General features: G+C 41.3%; 2 protein-coding genes and 1 long non-coding RNA gene across 5 annotated transcripts; 2 read left to right on the top strand and 1 right to left on the bottom strand.

Annotated features, from left to right (window-relative positions):
• LOC122979005 lies at nt 1-4,042 on the bottom strand. The gene is made up of 4 exons (XR_006402784.1): nt 3,970-4,042; nt 2,288-2,469; nt 1,062-1,140; nt 1-493 (listed from the first exon to the last, which is right to left on the bottom strand). It is a non-coding gene; the product is annotated as an uncharacterized LOC122979005 (long non-coding RNA).
• On the top strand, nt 4,001-11,299 carry LOC122979001 (peroxisome proliferator-activated receptor gamma coactivator-related protein 1-like). Of its 3 annotated transcripts, none has more exons than XM_044346145.1 (11): nt 4,001-4,196; nt 5,942-6,037; nt 6,189-6,344; nt 6,492-8,223; nt 8,355-8,408; nt 8,504-9,413; nt 9,500-9,703; nt 9,879-9,942; nt 10,034-10,155; nt 10,273-10,424; nt 10,879-11,299. In XM_044346145.1, the coding sequence occupies exons 1-11, from the start codon at nt 4,101-4,103 to the stop codon at nt 10,977-10,979; spliced, it is 3,687 nt and encodes a 1,228-aa protein (XP_044202080.1). In that variant the 5' UTR covers nt 4,001-4,100; the 3' UTR covers nt 10,980-11,299. The 3 variants fall into 3 exon arrangements, with proteins under 3 accessions (XP_044202080.1, XP_044202077.1, XP_044202076.1); XM_044346142.1 differs by having other exon boundaries at nt 6,492-8,232; nt 9,882-9,942; XM_044346141.1 differs by having other exon boundaries at nt 6,492-8,232.
• A 1,378-nt stretch (nt 11,300-12,677) lies between these two features.
• On the top strand, nt 12,678-21,242 carry ogal (O-GlcNAcase like). Its single transcript, XM_044346146.1, has 17 exons — nt 12,678-13,378; nt 13,625-13,676; nt 14,871-14,968; nt 16,062-16,192; nt 16,595-16,766; nt 16,917-17,015; nt 17,114-17,253; nt 17,968-18,112; nt 18,195-18,293; nt 18,398-18,633; nt 18,719-18,893; nt 19,826-19,911; nt 20,086-20,178; nt 20,259-20,347; nt 20,427-20,541; nt 20,638-20,767; nt 20,936-21,242. The coding sequence occupies exons 1-17, from the start codon at nt 13,306-13,308 to the stop codon at nt 21,070-21,072; spliced, it is 2,070 nt and encodes a 689-aa protein (XP_044202081.1). The 5' UTR covers nt 12,678-13,305; the 3' UTR covers nt 21,073-21,242.
• Nucleotides 21,243-21,432: the final 190 nt, after the last annotated feature.

Below are 21,432 nucleotides of genomic sequence, written 5' to 3'. Positions count from 1 at the left end.
TCATTATGCATTCATTTCATTCATGCACAAATATCTGATTGGCGTCCACTGTGGATAGGTGGCTGGCACAGAGCAATCAGCTCACTGGGAATTAACTCATTCACAACTTTTGAGGGCTAATAATAGGCAACCTGAGAGTGTGAGCAGAACTTAATGGGGAGATGTGTAGTATCACCATCTAGTGGAGAAAATGAATCACATCAGGTTCATCTACATTATTCACAGAGGGAAGAATAATTCCTCTTCTGGGTCAGTAAGTAAGATACACATACAGGACTCAAAATATGTTGAAATCTCCAGTTTCACTCATCATTATCTCTAAAATGTGGAAGATTGGTGCTATGAAACATAATTAATTGTCCCTTCTAGACCGGAGCAGTTACATTCGGCTCATTCTTCATCTGCTGGACTTTGGGTGATGGCAGGTAGAGTTGGCTATCCACCAATTTTAACACCACAGGCTCCTCTGAGTACCTTGTGACAGCTGGTGCACCTTTCAAAAAAAGAAATGAAAACAAACGTGTAGCATGACAGGTCTACTGCACAATGTGATCTTCCGCTCTGATGATCTGATTCGTGCACAAGAACTGTCACCTAAAGCAACATGTTTCTCCTCAGGTGGGTTTTTCTTGACTTTTCAGTAAGTACTCTCATGTGACAGCTGTCCTCAGAACTGCAGACTCCAAGCCATTTCAACAAAACGCCCACATACAACACTGTCTCCAAACTCCACCCTATGCAAGCTGATGCTTTGTGGTTAGTCTTGTTTGTAATAATGGAGAGTTATTTATTATAAGTGAGCAGGTCAGGTTCAGTGTCTTTGTTCAGGAACATTTTGATATGCTGACACACTGGCTGTTGTGATGAAATAAATTTTCTAGTATAGAATAAGAGGAACAGTCAATATGAGACCATTTAGTGTAGAACCTCTAGACCTCTGGACAAGTGTGGAATGAAATAAAAACCACTAATGGAAGTGTAATATCAAATTGCTGGAGTAGGCTACTGCTTTAAAGGAACAGTTAGACATTTTGGGGAAATCCGCTTATGTGATTTCTTACTAAGAGTAAGATGAGAAGGTTGATTCCACTCTGTAGAGGTGCTAGTTGGTGGATTTTCTCACATTCAGACAGAGTCAAGCTGTTTCAAGGGAACAGAGTGAATAACTGTAGCATACAGTACGAAGAGTTGTGTGAACCTGCTGTCGGCCTATTCACAAAGTGTCTATTTAACATGGGTGTCCTCGTAGTTCATAGCAAAGAGTTTCCTTGTAAGAGCTATTCACAAAAGTGCTGACGCAATGAAAAGAAAACCTATCTGGAACATTGGAAAGAAGAAACTAAGAGCCAAAGTAGATTAGAACGTTATCTGTCCCTAAAAAGAGATTATGAATAGGCAGAAATATCTCTCTACTGTCAGAGATAGAAAGCAGAGACAGATCCCAACCAAGTACAGGCTCAGTGATCACAAAGTAGCAATAGAAAAAGGACGACATAATAATATATATTAATCTTAATATTGTGTTAATGTTCATATTATTGTTATTCTGTACTGTCCAAATATTTGGACAAATTGTATTTTGATGCTTTAGTAATTATGTTCTTGAAACTTTTATGCCAATAAAGACCATTGAATTGATCATTTCCTGATGAACAATCTAATGGAAGAGGCTGATCCCGTCACTGTGGATGACATCATGTTTCTGTCTACAGTGATTGGTTGGCTCGTCACCGGTCTGTGTCGGCAAATGTGAAATAAAACATTAATCAATATGTAGGAGTGTAAAAAGGAATTAGATTGGATTAGATTCAATTAGATTTGATTAAAATTACATTAAAACTAAATTAGGTTGAATTAAAAATTAAATTACATTAAAAATGAAACCAAATTACACATTCGATTAAATCTAAAAATCAATTAAGAATTAAATGAAATTAAATACAAAATAAAATCTAATTCTAAATTAAATTGAATACAATTTGAACAATTATTTTTTTAAATGCAATTAAATTAAATACAATTATACATTACATTCAATTAATAAAATTGATTGATAAATAATTCAATTCAATTTTAAATACAAAAATCTTACATTTTATTTAATTATAAATTAAATTAAATTTGATTGATTTCAGAGTCCTAAAATTAAGATTGACACATCCCTTATTTTTTAGGAGTTTCTCCTAACTTTGCTACTGTCTCAGGATGTTTTGTGAATCTTTCCTTGTTTAAATGTGATTTTATTTGACACAATTCAGACGTTCTAACTGCTACAGATCAACCTCACCTGGTTAAGGTGCGGATGGGGAATGACATCAGACATGATGTCAGTTGAACAAACTGGACTGGACGTGTACGACCAGCTTCATCCCTGGAAGACAAACACTCCGACTCTTGCAGAAATGATTCACTGTGTAGCGGAGCAACTTGAGCATCACTGCATAACTGGAGACAGCTGTGTAATGGGCACTATAGAAGGAGATGGAAGGAAAACACTCGGCTGCTGTGGTGAATATGTAAATGCAATCAACCATCCAAAAGACCATCATGTGATTTGTCAGTGGAGCATGTGGTTTGGTGCTGCTGTGGGTCTTCATCAGCTAGAGAGAGAGAAATGCAAACCACCGGTGATAACATGGTTAAGACAGCTGTGTCTTACAATAATTATTCATCATATATCAGGGGGCACAGTGTGGAGCTGCACAGGATGAAGTGGGAAGAAAATAAGATTTATTATGAAACAGCACTGGTTCTGATTAATGAGACTGCAGAGTAAGTCACGCAGGGCGTCGTCAATACAGAAAGTCATGTGAACACAAGCGATAAATGCATTCAAATGTATTCAATCACAATGATGTACTGTACAGTTTGTCTGAAGGTAGCTTATTACATATGCACACATTTCAATTCATGTGAGGACTTCAAATTGGACCTTGACAGGTATTATTTCAAGTGAAACGGTGTAGTAGCACTGTTTTCATGTCCCAACGGCAAACCATGTCAAGGTGGAGGGTGTGTACACAAGTTAATCAGGAAAGTCAACACATTAATATTACAACGTCTGAACATGCAGATAATCTGTTTGTTCTGGTGATGAGGCAGACCACAGGAAGTATATACACTCCTCAAGGACTGGTTGTATATTAATGCCACTAATTATGTTATGATTCTGATGTTGAATGCATTGATATCGTCATCATATTCTCAGTAATTATAACATTGGGGAGGTAACAGCACTTGGGTGGATTTAACAGCTTTCTAGAGTGTTGTTTCCAATTTCAAGATAACTCCAGGTTACACTATTAGTGCTCTCTCTCTATCTCGCTTTATTAAAGCCTCCTGTCATAAAGGGAAAAAATATCTCAAAACAAATCATTAATTTAATAACATGTGTGGTAACCTGAGAAATGTATTTGACAGGTTTTGCCCTCATTTTGCTGAAATGCTGCATTTTGTAAGAAAAACACAACATAAAATGAGTTTATTTTACAGCTACATATGCCTTTTGAAAAAGAGACTCTGGTACAGTTGACCTATTTAATATCTTAAATAATGGATATAGTACATGTCTATAAAACCTAGAGATACTATACTTGGGTTATTCCCTGTCTTATATTTGCTTTAAGTTCATTGGGTGGGACTTGTGGTGTCGCTAGGTGTCGCTTTTGAGCGATAAATACATAAAATAAAAATGTAAAAACCGTGAATAAAAAGTTCTAACAAGCAAATGTGATGAAAATTAAAGACACAACTGACATATGAAAGCAGCCCAAAACATACAAAACAAACAAATAAACAAACACTACTTGCATGTGTTACATCTGTAGTCACAGATATGTAAAAACTGTTCTCTATGTCAAACTATTTCATTTTAACAACATATTTTAACAAAAAAATCGACACAAAAACCGCTAAATAAAAATATATCTGCTAAACTGATCGCTTATCTCTGAGACACATATGGCTGACCTGGGATCTGATTTCTACTCCTCTCCTCGCTCGCATTAATACAGTCGGTGGTGTCAATCTGATTTCAGGTCGGTCTCCTCTGCCGCTTCCCGCCAGTGACCACGTGTCTCCGTCCGGCCTGCCAGCGTACCATGTGGAGCAGCAACATGGCGGCGCGGTGGAGGGGGAAAGAAGGGGATTTAAATGCCGGCAACAGCGACTTTCTGTGCAGCAACACACCCGACGAGGTACCGCTTTCCTCCCTTTAACGAATTTCACACCAAAAAAAGCCAGAGTAGTAGCGGGTTTCGGTGTGTTGATGGGAGTTGTGTCCGCGCGCATGGCGACACGTGGCTTAAACAGGCTAGTAGTCCTGCTGATGGTAGTGATCAGGGAGGCGGCAGGGAGCTGGGTTCATCGATTAGCATGCCTTTTTGGCCGTGCATGTATAGAAACGGTTGGATGACACGTCAGTTAGTGTCGTTATCTCTCCGTTCACGTTTTTTGTTTGGTCTGACATCAAATATTCACATGTTAATGTCGACAGGAAGACCAGCTTCACATCTGTAGTACAACATGTTCAGGTCTGGCTGCTGTCTTGCTCACTAACTTACACCCTCACCTTTTCATTCACTTACTACATGTACCTTCACTGCTTTTCTGTCTCAAGCCGTGTTTTTGAGATGTCTTCAGTCAGGCACAGGGATAAATGACATTATTGACACATAAGAGCCTGTAAATGTCCTGTACCCAGTTCCTGTACATGGTGTGCATGTCTCCACCCGCCTCTAGGGCCTAGTGTGTCCTCAGCCTGCCTCCTACTCACTTGTGCACTTCTGTTCTAATGGAACTTTGAAATGTTTGCTTAATAAACTTCCCTTTGCAAATAGCTTTTTCAAAATATATCAGCTCTTTGACAGTGTACCTGCTGATGCTTATATATTCAGATCCTTTACTTAAGTAAAAGTACCAATACAGCAATGTGAAAGTACTCCATTACAAGTAAAAGTCCTACATGAAAAATCCTGTGTAAGTAAAAGTACATAAGTATTAATTATTGCTGTAAAAGTAGTGGTCCCTCTGACTAATATAATATTATATATGACATAATTAGATTACAAATACTGAGGCATCAGTGTTAGATCAGCATGTTACTGTTGTAGCTGCTGGAGGTGGAGCTACTTTCAACTACTTTATATACAGTTAGCTAGTTTAGTCCAGTGGTTCCCAACCTAGGGGTCGGGCCCCTCCAAAGGGTCAAAAGATAAATCTGAGGGGTCGTGAGATGATTAATGGGAGACAATGTGTTGTACTTTAAAAGCTTGTCATATTATCCATTGTGTCAAATCTTCATCTGAAAAGTAACTAAAGCTGTCATATAATTGTAGTGGAATAGAAAGTACAATATTTCCCTCTGAAATGTAGTGGACTGGAAGTATAAAGTAGCATCAAATAGAAATACTCAAGTACAAGTACCTCAAAATTGCACTTCAGTACAGTACTTGAGTAAATGTACTTTGTAAGTTTCCAACACTGCAAACAAAAAACTGGTATTATGAATGGAATAAGCCCATTCAGAGTCATTCAGAGTTATGTTCAGACAGGTCTGCAGCTGTTTTCAGTTCTGCAGAGCTGAAACGATGATCCTATTACTCGATTACCACAGAATTAATCAGCAACAACTTTCCGAGCTAACTTTTTAAGAAGCGAAATGGCAAAAATTCACTGGTTTCAGCTTCTCAAATGTGAATATTTACTGGTTTTCGTCGTCTTCTATGGTAGTAAATACAATATGTCAATTCAGGCTTTACAATTATCATTTTTCACTATTTTCTGACATTTTATAGACCAAATGAGAAATTACTGTATTGCGCCAGCCTCTGGTCAGATCAGGGGAAGCAGGAGGTAGAAAAAGGCAGAGTACATGCAAACTTACATAGCATGGGTGTAATAATAATAATATTAATATTTCTGTATGCCTGTCTCTCTTCAGTTCACCCTGTGCAGAGGTGATGTGGAGATGGACCCACAGTCCTGTATGGATCACTCCATCTTGGCCATTTTTGAAGATTCCACTGTTTCATCAGAGGTCAGAGTTCAAGCACATACATCTCTTTGAGTATCCCGGGCCTTTGTACATTAGAAGTTTAAGGTCCACAAGGTCCAAAATTAACAATCCACTGGCACAAAATCCTGGTAGAATTTGACAGATGAACCAATGTGTTTGTACCCCATTTCAGGATAAGAGCGGAGTGGAGGAGGAGAATGAGACTCTGCTGTCGGCTCTGACCGAGATGCTGGACAGTGTGGAGGATGTCAACGGGACTCTGTCTCCCTTTGACACCTTGCCTGACACTAAGCTCCTCACCAACCAGGAGTGCAGGGACAAGTCAGCGGTGGGTACACTCTCAGAATCGAGTTAAACATATTACCCAAAGTATGCTGTTCTTTTAAGACTTATGTACAATATGTGATGTCCCATTATTAACTTTTTCTTCTGACAAAAGATTTGACACTCAAGATCTAAATGTTTTTCTCTTCAGGAAGTATACCTCACTGACAGACTTAGACCAAGATCCAAACCCCCAAATTTAACATTCACAATAAAGAGTGATGGGGAAAAGGAAGAAGAGCGCAAAGTAGAGAAAAACAGTCTGACTTTGTTTCAACCCAACGATAAGAAAGTGGAGAATGAAGTGGAAGTCTTCACCTCAACATCTCTGGTCAACCTGGTGAAGATCATGCACCCCTACTGCTTAAAGCTGCATGTGGAGGAGGAGGGGAAGGGCTGGGAGAGCACAGCCCGGCCGTCAGCCTCCTCCTGGGACAAACTGAAGAAAAAACACACATTATTCTCCCAAGGAGAGGTATATAAGTATGAGAGGCCCACTGAAGATGGCGACGAAGAGATTAACGTTGTGTCTGACGACGAGGCACCTGCAAAAGAGACAAAGGAGGAAGAAGAGGGAGATGAAAAAAGAGATGATGGCAAACTTCTGAAAAGCATATTGCTGCATGGGAATTCATCCAGAGCTCCGTTGTGCAGAGAAAAGAAAAGAGTGAGCTTCGGTCCCGTTCAGATGGCTTCACTCGATGAATCCGCGGGTAAAGAGTTGAATGAGAAAAATCAAACTAGCGGGCACACGAGTGGGATAACAGTTTCAGAAGCACTTGAAAATCCAGCTGGCTCCGCACTTGAAGCCCAAACAAACCCGTCGTCAGAAATCAACAGTAACAACAAAGCTGAGGTTCTGCCACCAAAAGCTGAGACAAAGGCTAAATCACTAAGCCTCCAACAGTACAGACAGCTGCGCCAAAAAAGACAGCCTTTGGTGGAGAAACAGGGGAACTACATCACCAAGTGGCCCTCTGTTTCTGAGCCCCCTAAAGAGCTGACCCCCATCCTCTGTTTACAAGGACAAAGAATCAGTACTGATCATCTCCACAGACCTTCATCCCATCGTACCGCTCTACCGTCCAGGCCTAACCCAGTAGAGGACAAGCCATCCAGTCGTACATGTGGTAGTGGGTTAAAGTGCCCAAAGACTGAATCTAAAATCATCTCACCTGCTAGTCCACTGCCAGATGTCCTGGCTAACGCAGATGTCAATGTGCCTGAAAGCAAGAAAAGTCCAGTAAAGAAGCCAACGCTGCTCAGTAGCGATCCCCCAAATCCTGTCCTCCTCCCCATGCCCGTTACCCAAACAGCATCCCCATCCACTGCTCACTCCTCATCCAAAGAATCCAAAGTGGAGCTCCTCAACAGAGACTCTAGCCTTGAGACCACCGCAAACCTCCAAGAAATCCAAAATGAATCCACAACCTCAACTTCTCAAACACAACCATCCTCCTCAGAACCAAAGCCTAAGGCGATGTTACCAAAGCAGGATCGTAACTTGGACAGCACCGTCCTGCTCCAGGAAATTAAGAACAAGCTCACTGAGATAGTTTCAGGTATCTCCTCTAGATCTCCTGCACTGGGCTCCACCACAACACAAACAGAGTCTAATTCAGAATGCAAGGAGCCTCAAAAATACAGTCCGAAGCCAACGAAAGACATCAAGCTGGAACCAAAGATTCCTCAGTCACCATGTCCGGATCCAGTGGGGCAGACAAAATGTCCTTCCTCTACGCCATATTCCAGTCAGCCACCTACTTCCCTAAATACTCCCACACCAGTAAAGGAGACGTCACCTGAGGTTCCCTCTAGTATTTCTCCTCCTGAGGAGCCACCACCGTCGCCTAAGCTTGGCTGTAGAGAGCAGAGTGCTGTAGGTGAGTCAGGTAAGCAAAAAGCAACATTTTAATAGTACATATGTTCAGTAAACTGCGGTGGTGCTTATAACTGATAAATAAGCAGATATCCCAAGTCATTCTTTCAATAACTGTCTGTCGTCACACTTCAGGAATCGAGGCCCCTGATCTGACAAGCCTGCTGGAACAGTTTGAGGAAACACAAGGTGAGCAGTACTCTGTCGACTTGGACGCTGACATCTGGTGTTTATCGTTCAGCTGCGCTAACCTGTCCGATCTATTTTCATTCTCTCATGTACAGACAAAGAGGAGGGAGAGAGCGAGAGCAAGCTGGAGCCCAAACTTGTTAGTGCTGCTTCATCTCCAAATCTGCAAACACACACAGATCTGCACATAACTCCGCCTAGAGGAACAGAAAAGACCTCCAAACAACTACTGCCTCCCCCTGTGGAACCACTTAAACCTTTAAGCACTTCAGAAACACCTGGGACTCTAAAAACTATCAGGAATCTGCCAGATCTCCAAATGTTACCGCTCGCGGATATCCCCGAGCCCCTTGGCACCGAGATCATTCTCAGCACTCAGCAAACGCAGCCAGCAAGGCGTAAAAACCCTCCATCCAAGGCCATTCAGATAATCGACCCCCGTCCTCTACCATCCAAGAAGACAAACACAAGCACTTCAGAGTTCCCTGCCGCTCATACCGCTCCTCACTTGTATTCATCTGTATCCTCAGATCATGATTACTGCGCGCCTGTGGACCATTCACCTACAAGTGCTACTCAGCATAGCAGAGCTAAGCCCTCTTTACTCAAGGATATTTCTAAAACCACTAATGAAGTGCAGGTGAATACCCACGACTCCTGTGCAACTGCTGAATGCAGAAAACAGACCTCCACCAGGGAAGTTACCACCACTGTCAGAGCTGTTAACTGTGCAACACTTGTGATGCAGCCTCTCTCTGAGAACCACAAGACCAGATCAGAGACAAACCCGTCCACAGACAAAGCTCTGTCGTCTTCAGACAGTGCTGCCTCAGAGCAGGACTGTGGCGGTGCGAGCGAAGATAAGACGGCTCCATGCACTCTGCCGACACCTCCGCCCAGCCCTCCCAGTAGAGGAAGAGAGAAGAGGAGATATCGGAGAAGATCCCCTCGCTCCTCTTCTTCCTCCTCCTCCAGCTCTGCATCCCGCTCCCCAAAAAGACCAAGGTACCCGTCTACTGCTATTACTCACGTTCCTTTAGTCTGTACGTGTCCTTTTCCGTGCATCATTTTTTATCTTTAATGTCTCACAGGCTCCATCACAAGCGTTCAGAAAGCAGTTCATGCTCGTCGTCCTCGTCTCGCTCTGTTTCCCGCTCCCCACCTCGGCGGTATAGATTGTCTCGCTCCAGATCAAGATGCAGCAGGTCCAGATCTCGATCTTGGTCTCAATCCAGATCCCCGTCACGGTCACCATCCCCACGGACCTGCCATACGCGATGGAGAGATGTTTACAGGTCAGTGGGTGATGTCGGATGCACTCTACCTACCTTTTTTTTTTTTACTTGCATGTAATGAATCCTAAAACTAACAGATGGAAATATGGTTGAATATTGAAATTCCTGGTTTAATTAAGTTTAAGGGTGTAATCTCAGGCTCTCTTTTCTTCCAATCCCAACTTCATCCCTACAGCAGCAGAGAGTCCAGACGGCTCAGGAGGGAACATGAGATGAGGATCCAGAAACTTAAAGCCATTGTGAGTAAGATTACTGGCATGTCAGCTGATGTGTTTGTGGTTATTAATCGGGTAACGAGTGGTGATTAATTATAAAAATCCTCTCATGCAGGATGAGCGGCGGGTGGTGTACGTCGGCCGCATCAGCAGGGCTATGACACACGATGAATTGAGAGAACGCTTCTCTCAATTCGGAGACGTAGAATGTGTGTCGCTTCACTTCAGAGACCGAGGGTAAGTACGCAGAATTAAAACTCGATTCAGAAATGGTTTTTTTGTGTCTTTACAGTGTATCGGTGTAGTTACTGTATGTTCATCACCATTAAAATCCACTATCTATGGTTCCCATAGCGACCACTACGGCTTTGTCACTTTCTACAACATGGAAGATGCTTTTGCAGCCATTGATAACGGCGGAAAATTACGAAGGCCTGATGAGCTGCCGTTTGATATCTGCTTTGGTGGAAGAAGACAGTTCTGCAAATCAAACTACGCCGATCTCGGTAAGAGTTTAAAACCAAGAATAAAGCCAAGTATATTATTACAGTAACAAGAAACATTTTCCCTTGTTTAAGACAGTTGGAACTGTCCCTTTACACACCTGTTCAAGACCTATCAGTCATTTGTCCAAACTGTACTAGAGGAACCAGGATCAAATTCTTTGCTGTATAAACTGAGTGTTGCACCGACTTTGCATAGTTAATGTTACTTTTTGTCACCTTCATATACTCATACATGCAGGTAGTAGGATATAGAAGGCCCTCAGAGTTTACCATTGAGTCATGTGACCATAAACTGAACAATGTAAGCTTCACAAAGTTAGTACTTATTGCAGGGCTGTGAGGCTGGATTGTAGTGGATTACACAGGTGTTTTAATTATTTTTTCCTCATGTACTCTCACTGTGAAAACTCTTTGAATACGACCGTTGATATATAAATTTCCCTCTTTTCCTCAGATGCAAATAGAGATGCAGAAGAGTCTCCTGCCAGAAGCAGGTTCGAGGACCTCGACTTTGATTCATTACTGAAACAAGCCCAGAGAGGGTTAAAGAGGTAGCAGAGCCGCATGGAAGGACAAGAAGACCGGACTGGATGTGGCAGAGATGGAAATGATTTTTCATGAACCTCAGAGCTTTTTGCTCATACTTATGTAGCAAACTTTTGTATGTCATTAGCTTTTTTTTCATGTTTGGCACTTGTATGTATGCCGTTTTTTAATGTGTACAGTTAATATGTACAAGTATGTAGCACTCCTAATTTGAAATGATCGTATTAGTGGAACTCACTAAAGATTTTTTTTTTTTGCATTCCATAACACTGATAAAGTTTTGTATATTTGTATATGAAAAAATAAAGGCTGTTTATTGTGTCTCCTGATGAACTGTTGACTTCAGTTTATTTGGTTTGTTTTCGGACTAAAATCTAAAGAACCTTTTTTTATTGACAGAAGACGTTTTAGTGTCACTGCAGAAAAGGCTCAGGTGTAACTAATAATGTTAACGATGGTGAGCCAGCACGCACAGTAGAAGTTTGACCTACAAGCTTTCACTTGACTTCTTTTAGTAATTACAACAGAGGGAGTCTTTTATCCTCTCTAGCTTTGTTTTTGTAAATCCTAAATCATGTTTCTGCTAAAACTCCTCTGTCTTCCTTGTCTCCATCTGCGTCACTTTCTTCTATAGGTTCCTGACATTTTGCTGAGTCTCACATCTAGCCAGTTTGCTCTGCAGGCCCCTACTCTGAACGTCAGTCTCGTACATCTTTCTTTTCTCAATCTAACGTGTCTTAACACACAAGCTCCAGCTCTTATAGCTTGTTTTTATCTACAGTCTTTTAATCCACAGCACCCTCAGACATCTCTTGTGGAGTTAGCCTCATCAAGGCTTCAACCGCATATGCTGTTGGAAGCTGTCCTGCTAAACATTTCCACATCTCAGCCATACGTCCTAACTACACTAAGCAAGTGCTGGATAGCCTACGCCAGGGATTAACTTTGACATATCCAACACTTTAACATTGACTTCTGCCTCTGTAAAGTTAAGATGTCAAAAACAGGTAATTTATAACATTATTAATGGCCCAATCAGGGGTTCCAGTTCAAGGAGTCTATTGTGTCCCATTGGCTTGTGGCTCTGTGGCACATTAAATGGAACAGAGTCATCATTAATGGTATTAGTTACACCTGTGCCTTCCCTGTAGTGGCACATCAAATATGTGACCTCTCACATTGCCTGAACTCCATATACTGACACAGGTTTGCTGGAGCTTATCATTATGCTTACTGATAGTCCTGGTTCCAGCATCAGATGTACAATATATTTCTGATTGGGAGCCTCATGATCAATATAATTGTGATTTTAGCAGTATGCAAAATATTTTTAGACCAAAAAGTGGCAAATATTCCATCATAAACAAAACAGGTGTTACAGCAACATGGGATTTACAAGTGGTTAACAGAGGTTAAGATAAGTCAGTATGCTACATTGCAATAACAAGGTACAGTTTTCCCAGCTGATAATGTTCAGGTTTTATAGAGAACTTACTTATCTTGAGGATTTATTTAGGCACCAGCAGTTTTTGCAGGGCACAGGTGTAAGTAATAATGGTTCAGACTTATACGTTATTAATCTCTTCTAAAATTGTGATTGTTGGAGCTCTACAAATTGACACGTGGGACTCACACCAGTCTATTCAACTTAATAACTGCTATGAGTCACTGCCTAAATTGCTGGTGCAGTCACAAATACTTTCAAATAATGTTGCAAAAGGGAAAAATTCTCAAAAATCCAGAGGATATTGAAACTGCAAAAAGAGGAACTTTTCACAAACACCATCACCAACACTACCAGATTAGATTAGATTACAACATCACAAACTGACCAGAGTTTAGTCAGAATCATGGGTGATGAAAAAAAAACTTGCCAAACTTAACTATATTTACAGCAGGACTTTGAATTGTAAAGTACTGGTGTAATCTTGACCACCTCTCTGTCAGCTTCGTGTTTTCAGGTGCACTGTCCCTTTAAGTGACAGGGACACTGTCCCTTTAAGACGTTCACCCAGTCAGACACGTCCAGTCAACATGAGGCTGAGGTGAACTTCAGTCATCACAAAACAAACATCTTATTCGTCTTAAGTCTCCATAACTGCAGACTTTAGATACATAACATAGTTACATCATGTTGCGCAACGCTCTCTGTGCTTAAACCCGACTGGTCTGCGCAGGCGTGAGAAGACGGCGCAATAAAAGTGAATCACGTTAAAGGCGGGCGTGCAGAGTTATGACTGACAGTACCGCTGTGTCAGACCTGGAGCTGCTGTCTGAGCATTACTGAACTAAAGAGACAGAGACGAGGACTCAACACTCAACTTAACAGTAAATCATGTCGAAACCGGCCAGTACCAAGGCGGATCCCCAGACTGGGACGAGGCGGTTCATCAGCGGGGTGGTAGAAGGTGAGCAGACCGGGACCAGGGGCCCAAACTGGACGACCAGACCCCTGTGGTGATCCTGCTGGAGTCATCTGATTTAACCCGGATGTAAACATTTACATTAGGCTGCATTTATTTAGCTGCATACAGGGTTAATTCAAGATACATTTAAAGATATGTTTTTTTGATCAGGTGAAATTCAGTCATGTATTGATCACTTCTGATAAGGTGACATCATTTGGTTCATGACATGACCTTTGCTTGCTGCAGGTTTTTATGGGCGGCCATGGACTATGGAGCAAAGAACAGATCTGTTTAAAAGGTATGTGGCCTCCTACTATAAATAAGTCTCAGTGCATGACTAGAAATGGTCATTTGTTTTAGAAATTGCCCTAAAACTCTGTTTTGCATCATATTGGGTGTTGTCCATTGCGTGTGTTTATCACATGTACAGCTTTATTTGTAATCAGGAAAGCAGTAGCTGCCCCTTGTCCCCCTAACAACTCCCCACCCAGAGCAGCAGAGCAGCTGTGGTTGTAGCCCAGCCTACGGCCACAGTCCCCACACTGCCCACCCTTTGCACCTGGCTTATGTTCAGCTATGATGCACTTACTCAGGACACCACTTGAGTATCAGAACAACATGGAAATGTACTGTTAGTTAGTGGCAGTAATAATAGCAATAGTAGTAGTCAGTACATTAGTAGTATTAGTAAAAATAGTGCATGCCTCCATGGAATTTATGTCATTATTATTTCTTATATAAATATCAGGGTCTCCACTCCTCAACCTTTGAGCTGAAGAGTGGAAACCCTGAATTCATGAAATCTATCAAAGACATTGACGTAATTGTGTTGACAGAAACATGGTGTAAAAACGATCTGCTCACTCACTGTCCTCCAGGATATGATGAAGTCATGGTGCCCTCTATAAAATTAAAAAACATACACAAGGGCAGGATATCGGGGAGGATCTCAGTGTGACATAAAGGAGATCTTTGCCCCCAATAGATTCAACTTATTTTGATGAAGACATTTTTGAAACTCCATTCAGAAATCACCTATTTCCAAGCCCAGAGAAACGTGTTTCTAACTGGAGATCTGAATTGATGAGCAGCATCTGAACATGATGTAACTGACCCACAGGATAACAACCATGTATTTGGTCATTCTCTCTTGTTTACCACACCAACCATCACCCATCAGAACCACCTTGACTCTGAAATAAATCAAGGGAGATACTGCATCTCTGTTGGGCCTTAGGTCTGTACATAGTTAACGGTAGGTTCAGAGGGGTCTCTTTAGGGAGATTCACATACTCCTCAGGTCTTGGGTCTAGTGTAGTTGACTATGCAATCACTGACATGGACCCCTCCGCTATCAGCGCATTCACTGTCAGACAGCAATCCCCCCTTTCAGACCACAACCAAATAAACGTGTTCTTTAACTCTCAAGTCAAATGAGTGACACAACATGATATTTGGTGTGATTGTGTATTGCTGGTGTTGTGTTTCACAGGGAGCAGAAATGGGGTTTGAACACATACCTGTATGCCCCCAAGGATGACTACAAACACAGGATGTACTGGAGAGACTTGTACTCTGCTGAGGAGGCAGGTGAGTTTCACCCCTTCACATATCCACTCTGTTCACACTGATATCACAAATCTCACCCAGTGGTCAGTTACCCACCCAGTAACCAAAAATACACAAGACTGAACACTTCTGACTGTCCCATCAAGCAGGATTAATGACTCTTATCGCTTACTGATGAACCTAAAATGGAAACTATCAAATCAGCTGTCTCTGACCTGTTGTTGACTGTCTGGGTATCAGTGTCGCACCCTTTCTTTTACGTCATCTGGAATAGCTTTTTCTCGGTTGCCTTGGATGTTGAACTGAAACTCAGTCTTGCCAGTTGACTGTCTGGGTATCAGTGTCGCACTCTTTCTTTTATGTCATCTGGAATAGCTTTTTCTCGGTTGCCTTGGATGTTGAACTGAAACTCAGTCTTGCCAGTGTGTGGGAGCTTATTTTTGAGACTTTTACTCATCATTTATATGTGTCTGTACAGATATGCAACTACCTTTCAATCGGACCCTTTAAAAAAAAGCTAAATTATATTTAGAAATTCTTCCAGTTGTCTCATCAGGACCTGCGTTACCAACACATACTGTGGTCACTAATTTGCCTGGGATTCACCAACCAGTTAACCAGATAGAAACAGGGATTGAAACTGAAAACACCCTTATTTACTTAACAGTTATTTGAATTTTTGAGAGCATGCTCACATGAGAATCTTCATTTACAATTTGACCAGAAAAACGAAATGAAACACTAAATGAGACCCATTATTTTTAAAAACTTATAAACCTTATTTTATAAATTAACTAAACCTAATTTTATATTGTTGTCTCACCAAATACACATTCTGACTCAACAATATCTCCTTTGAGATATTGTTTAATTGCTTTTATTGCTCAGTTTGGATCTTCTCTCTGTTGCTTGGTTGAATGTTATCAGTAAGGTTACAGACTGAAGGGCAGTGATGACTTGAAGTTTGACCCAATAAAACTATCATGTCTCTGATGAGTGGATGTCAAAATAGAAACTATCAAATCAGTGGACTTTGGGACATCACAGATTGTTTGTACCAATGCAGACATTTTACCTGTAGGCCTAAAAATATGAAAAATTGTTCTTTTCCTAGAACAACTCATCGCCCTGATAGCTGCAGCGAAAGCGCACAACGTCGACTTCATCTATGCGATCTCTCCTGGTCTGGACGTTACTTTCTCCAACCCCAAAGAGGTTGCTGCCCTGAAGAGGAAACTGGATCAGGTAGGACTTTGTACGATGAAGGGTGGAGCAGAAGAGATAATTTAATCGGAGCTGTATTTAGCTTTATGGCTCTCTAGGGTTTGGTTTTGGACACCACATTACTTTGTATGACACATGAAGCAGTAAAATGGTAACATTCAGTAAACTGCAAGTAGGTCAATGGGCAACTGATGGCACTAACACTGCTGCAGGTAATGGGTTTAATTCCTGGTGGAATAACCCTTTTTGAGGATAAGGTGTTGTGGAGAAAAGTCTGCAGCAAATTAAGTGTAGACTTTTCCTGACCCTGTTGCATCCTCTATATTTAAGCTTTTTCAAGTTTAAAAAAAAAAATGCACAAAGATTTTAAGATTGCTGAGGTCAGATATCTCCAAACCACAAGTTGTGCCGTTTATCCTTCAGGTCAAAGGGTTTGGCTGCAGCTCCTTCTCTTTACTGTTTGACGACATTGAGACCGAGATGTGTTCAGCTGATAAAGAAGCCTTCAGCTCCTTCGCCCACGCTCAGGTGGCCATCACTAATGAGGTGTACCAGCATTTGGGAGAACCTGAGACCTTCCTCTTCTGTCCTACTGGTATAACAGTAGAAAAATCATACTTAAGTTGACAGCCATCGAAAGCATGTAAAAATTACGTGAAGTCAGTTTTATTTTTCATAATAAGCTCAGTTTTTCCTCTTTTGTCACTGTCATCTGTTTCACTCTTGTTCTGTCCTGTAATTCCAGATTATTGTGCTTCGTTCTGCACTCCCAGCGTGTCCCAGTCCTCCTACCTGCACACTGTGGGAGACCAGCTGCTGCCTGGCATAGACATACTGTGGACTGGTAAGCTTGCACCAAACCAAGGCTCAACTTGTGTCCAGGTACTCCACAGACGGAATCATGAGGACTGAAAACTTTTTTTTATTTCTTGTATTATTTAGGTCCAAAGGTGGTGTCCCACATAATCTCAGTTGAGTCCATAGAAGAGGTGTCATCTGTACTGAAGAGGGCACCAGTCATCTGGGACAATATCCACGCCAATGACTACGATCCACAAAGGCTTTTCATTGGACCCTACAAGGTAAATATCTACCTGTTGACATTAACATTAACCCAGTGGATGCCTCAATAAGCACCACTTCTCCTTCTCAAAGTCAGTCAAATCTGAATACACAAACATGACACACAACAATAGATTCAGCGTGATTTACACTTGTTGAGGCACCTACACTTATATATAATGTCCTGATCACAGATGAAGCACAGATGTATTATAGGAACATTATTTATATATTTGATAAAAGTCCATAAATCCACTTAAACATCAATTTTGAAAAATCCCCAGTAAAATAATAAAATAGAGATTAAAATTAATTAATATGATAATCTCTTTAAATTACTATGGCTCAGAATGTCTTATCAACATGGTTCTTATATCCCTGTAACACACACTCTCCTCTTATCCATACATATGCAGATCATTACCCTGTGTTTAAAACCTGTGGATATTTAAATTGCAAAAAACTTTTTTTTTTTCATGAAAAAACTGTTCTAAAACATGTATAGTACAACTCCCATGCAAATTTATTGCCCAACTTATTCTGAAAATAAAAAATATATGGCGTTCTTGGCTAAGACATGTAGTGACTCTGCTAAAGGCCTGTAAATAAAACCAAGCAAAAGAAGCCTGGGGTTCAAACAGTTAATAAAAGACTGAAGGGCACAATAATATATTTTAGAGGTCTGACCTTGATATCTATATTCTGAAATAAATAACTTTATCTTTTCCGATAAGGATCGTCCCACTGAGCTGATCCCTAAACTGAGAGGAGTGCTCACCAATCCTAACTGTGAGTTCTACCCAAACTACGTGGCCATCCACACCTTGGCTACATGGTGCAAGGCTACTGCTGACGGGGGACCGATGGATGTGGAAATGGGTGAGTGTCTGTGCTTTTTGTCGTTTAGGTCAGCTTTATTTCCCAGTTTGAATCTCTCACTGTCTCTGACCTCCGTCACCAGGCGACGAGCAGCAGGACCCCCGCTATAGCCCCCAGAAAGCCCTGAACCTGGCCCTCACTGACTGGCTGAAGGAGTTTATGAGCACAGATCAACCTGGAGGTACACACTCACATTATCCTGTGTACACTTTTAATATATTGTTACCAGAATATCAGGAGACAGTAGGGCTGCACAATGTCTCATCGCCTTCCTCATCCTTTCAGGCGCTCATCATCCTCCAGCTCACCTCAAGAAGGAGTCGTCTGATGAGAGCTCCTACGTTCCAGGACCTGGAGATAACCCGCTGTACACAGCCGAGCCTCTGACCCTGGACGACCTGAAGCTGCTGTCAGACCTCTTCTACCTGCCGTACGAATATGGGCACACAGCCAGGACCATGCTGCAGGAGCTGGACTGGCTTAAAAAACACAGTCTCGCTGCCACCACTGAGACGGACAAGGTCTGTTTTTATAGTTTTTCAAATGCTGATGATGTCGTACACATGTATTTTTTGCGCAGTTGCTTCACCTGCTGCTGTTTCTCAGACGGCGGAGTGGTGTTCAAGAGCAGAGCAGTTTGACGGCATGTGCGAAGCGGTAGTGCAGATGTTCAACCGCCTGTCCAACGCCCCGAACCGCAGCATTCTTTACGACCTCTACAACTACATCTGTGACATCAAGAGTGGCGTCGGTCTGGCTCGAGCCTACGTGAAAACTCTGGGTGAGAAAATCTGAATCTTCTAATGATGATTGAACTGCACAAGTGGGCATGAAAAGGATACAGTATGACGGGGAAAAGCTGCTGTAAAAGACAAAAATGTCACATCAATATAACGGTTGATTATAGCAGGAATCTATAGAATGATGCAAATAGTACGCAGAATAACATGTTGGAACAAGTTCTAACCATAAACCCTCTGCTCTGCTATTTTATTTTAGTCAAGGCTACTCCTTTAAAGAATAAGATTTATGAAATTAATTCCCATCATAACTGATAAAGTCCACATGAACATGGTGCCACTTTGACAATTAAATAGCTACAAAAACCATAAAAGTATTACAGTGTACAGTTTGTACTGAAGGCAGAAACTACTAAAGCAAGAATTCATGAGATTGTAACGGCAGAATCTCCACAAATAAACTCAAACAGAACAAAAATAAGAAGTAAAGTCTGCATTTGGATTAAAAAGATTATGACGGATACGCTCACAAGTGTCCTTTTCCAGGAAGTTGGGGAGATGCCAGGTGGCTTTGCTACATGCTGTCTTAACTTACTGCAACAGTCTTCATCATGTGGGAAGAATAGGGTCTCTGCTGAATCCAAAGTATTATGTTGTTTGTTTTTAATCACAAAATGGGGCTATTTTACTTATAAAGATTACTGTGTTAATGCATAATAGAGCTGCTATGATTAGTTGATTGACTATTTTGATCTTTTTTTTTTTAAGGAAAAATGCCAAACCTTTGCTGTTTGCAGCTTCTCAAATGTGATGAGTTGAAACTTTTGTGTCATAATGTCAAGTTTTTTTTTTATAACAATATTTTTTACCATTTTCAGACATGTTATAGAAAAAACAATGAATTGATTCCTTCCTAAACCTAATAAAAGTTAGCAACTGTGGCTTCAGACTTGATATTATTTGGTTTTCATAGGAGGGCGTGGCCCACCCTCAGCCCAGCTAATGACTGATGATCCTGAACCCTGGGGCTTCAGAGGCGGTCTCTCTGGAGAGTTCCAGGTAATCTAACAAGGCTTTGTATTCTGACAAGAGTGATGTATTTATCAGCCATTTTTTCCACTGAGCAGGATTATTGCATGTTGTAAATATCCTTTTTTTATAATATGACCATATCAGTAAATGATTAATGTAGGTCTACATGAATATGAATATACTGCTTCTTTATACATGCAGAGAATGCTGCCTTGCCATGGAAACAGGGACCTGTTCAAACATCCTCCCATGACGGCAGTGTACTGCATACGTCCGTACTGCCCTGAGGACAAGGTGAAGATGACGGGCTCTTCATCATCACATATTCAAAAGTGATTCAAGGCAACCTCAAATAACGTTGTTTTCTGTCCTAGATGGAAGTGCAGAGGATTTTCAGGGAGATGCAAAGAGCCGAAGAGGAAAAAGCCCCCTCCATGACACAGACGGCTCTTATTAGTGATGGGTAAGAGAGTCAATTTGCTCCCCTCCAAATATTTATTCTTTAATACCTCAATCTTAACATCCTCTCTGCCCTGCTGCAGCCTGTCAAAAGGTGAAATCCCTCCTTCCCCTCTGTGTGCTTTCATCCTGGAGGATGAGATGGGGGTGTGTGGCTACACCCTCGCACTCACCGACGCCAAAGCAGCTGCAGCCAAGGTTCAAGTTTGATTCATCAAATGCAAGAATCTATTTGTTTTTGATAATAAAGTAAACTGAAATGGTGTTTTACTGTGTTTTATCTCTCGCCTCTAGAGGGAGATAAGTGACTCAGTATTCAGGGACTTCCCCTCCCTGGTCACTACCCAAGTACTGCCCCGGGTCACTGATCCCTCTCCTGCCAGGCGTATGATTGGCCAGCTGTTGTCCACCATCAGGAGCAGCGGTACGTCAAGGCCTCACAATGCTTTGGAAAATGTTTATGGAACTGGATTTTAACTGCAGTTTAAAACTTTATCCATTTTCACACTTAAAAAAGCTGAAACATTTATCTTCTCCAAAAGAGAATACAAAGCAATCACCATCTTGGTTTATCTCATCCCTGCTTTTTCAGGTTCTAAAGGAGTGTTCTGCGAGTTGAGGCAGAACGATCGGAGGATGATCGACTTCTACACTAAGCTGGGCTCCTTCAAACCCGTTAAAGTGGCCGGTCTACCTCAAGACATCCTTGTCATGGGAACAAGCCTGTAAACAAGATGCCTCGCAAGGATTTTCCTCAGGTTTCAAGTGTTGAGAGATAGAACTGTTATGTGAATAACTAACTTTGCAGCTTGTTAAACCGGTCCAACCCATCATCTTGTCATTTTTATCAGTTAATATCACATTTGTGTAATTCAGTAGCAATCAAAGTTTGAAGTCGTTAAAATGCTTGAGGAAATTTGTTTACTGTGTAAAATGAAAAGTAATGAAACACAACTGACTTTGTACACATGAAAACTGTAAAAATTTATAGTGATTATTTTTTAATTTGTTGTTTTATCCCAGCGCAATAAAAATGTTGACATTATGGCTCTAATTTGTTGCATATATCAGACACTTCACTTGGGTGGT

This window comes from Thunnus albacares, chromosome 3 (genome assembly GCF_914725855.1).
Source record: "Thunnus albacares chromosome 3, fThuAlb1.1, whole genome shotgun sequence".
Classification (NCBI taxonomy): Eukaryota; Metazoa; Chordata; class Actinopteri; order Scombriformes; family Scombridae; genus Thunnus; species Thunnus albacares.
Note: the sequence above shows the minus strand (reverse complement) of the source record. Positions and strands in the feature narration are given on the sequence as shown.

What these genes read in the sequence shown, in the direction of transcription:
- ogal (XM_044346146.1), top strand. Translation starts at nt 13,306, where the DNA reads ATGTCGAAACCGGCCAGTACCAAGGCGGATCCCCAGACTGGGACGAGG. An exon ending in CATCAGCGGGGTGGTAGAAG is followed by an intron (nt 13,379 to 13,624) that starts GTGAGCAGACCG and finishes TGCTTGCTGCAG; the next exon opens with GTTTTTATGGGCGGCCATGG. An exon ending in CCACCACTGAGACGGACAAG is followed by an intron (nt 18,634 to 18,718) that starts GTCTGTTTTTAT and finishes GCTGTTTCTCAG; the next exon opens with ACGGCGGAGTGGTGTTCAAG.
- LOC122979001 (XM_044346141.1), top strand. Translation starts at nt 4,101, where the DNA reads ATGTGGAGCAGCAACATGGCGGCGCGGTGGAGGGGGAAAGAAGGGGAT. An exon ending in ATTCCACTGTTTCATCAGAG is followed by an intron (nt 6,038 to 6,188) that starts GTCAGAGTTCAA and finishes ACCCCATTTCAG; the next exon opens with GATAAGAGCGGAGTGGAGGA. An exon ending in ATCAAACTACGCCGATCTCG is followed by an intron (nt 10,425 to 10,878) that starts GTAAGAGTTTAA and finishes TCTTTTCCTCAG; the next exon opens with ATGCAAATAGAGATGCAGAA.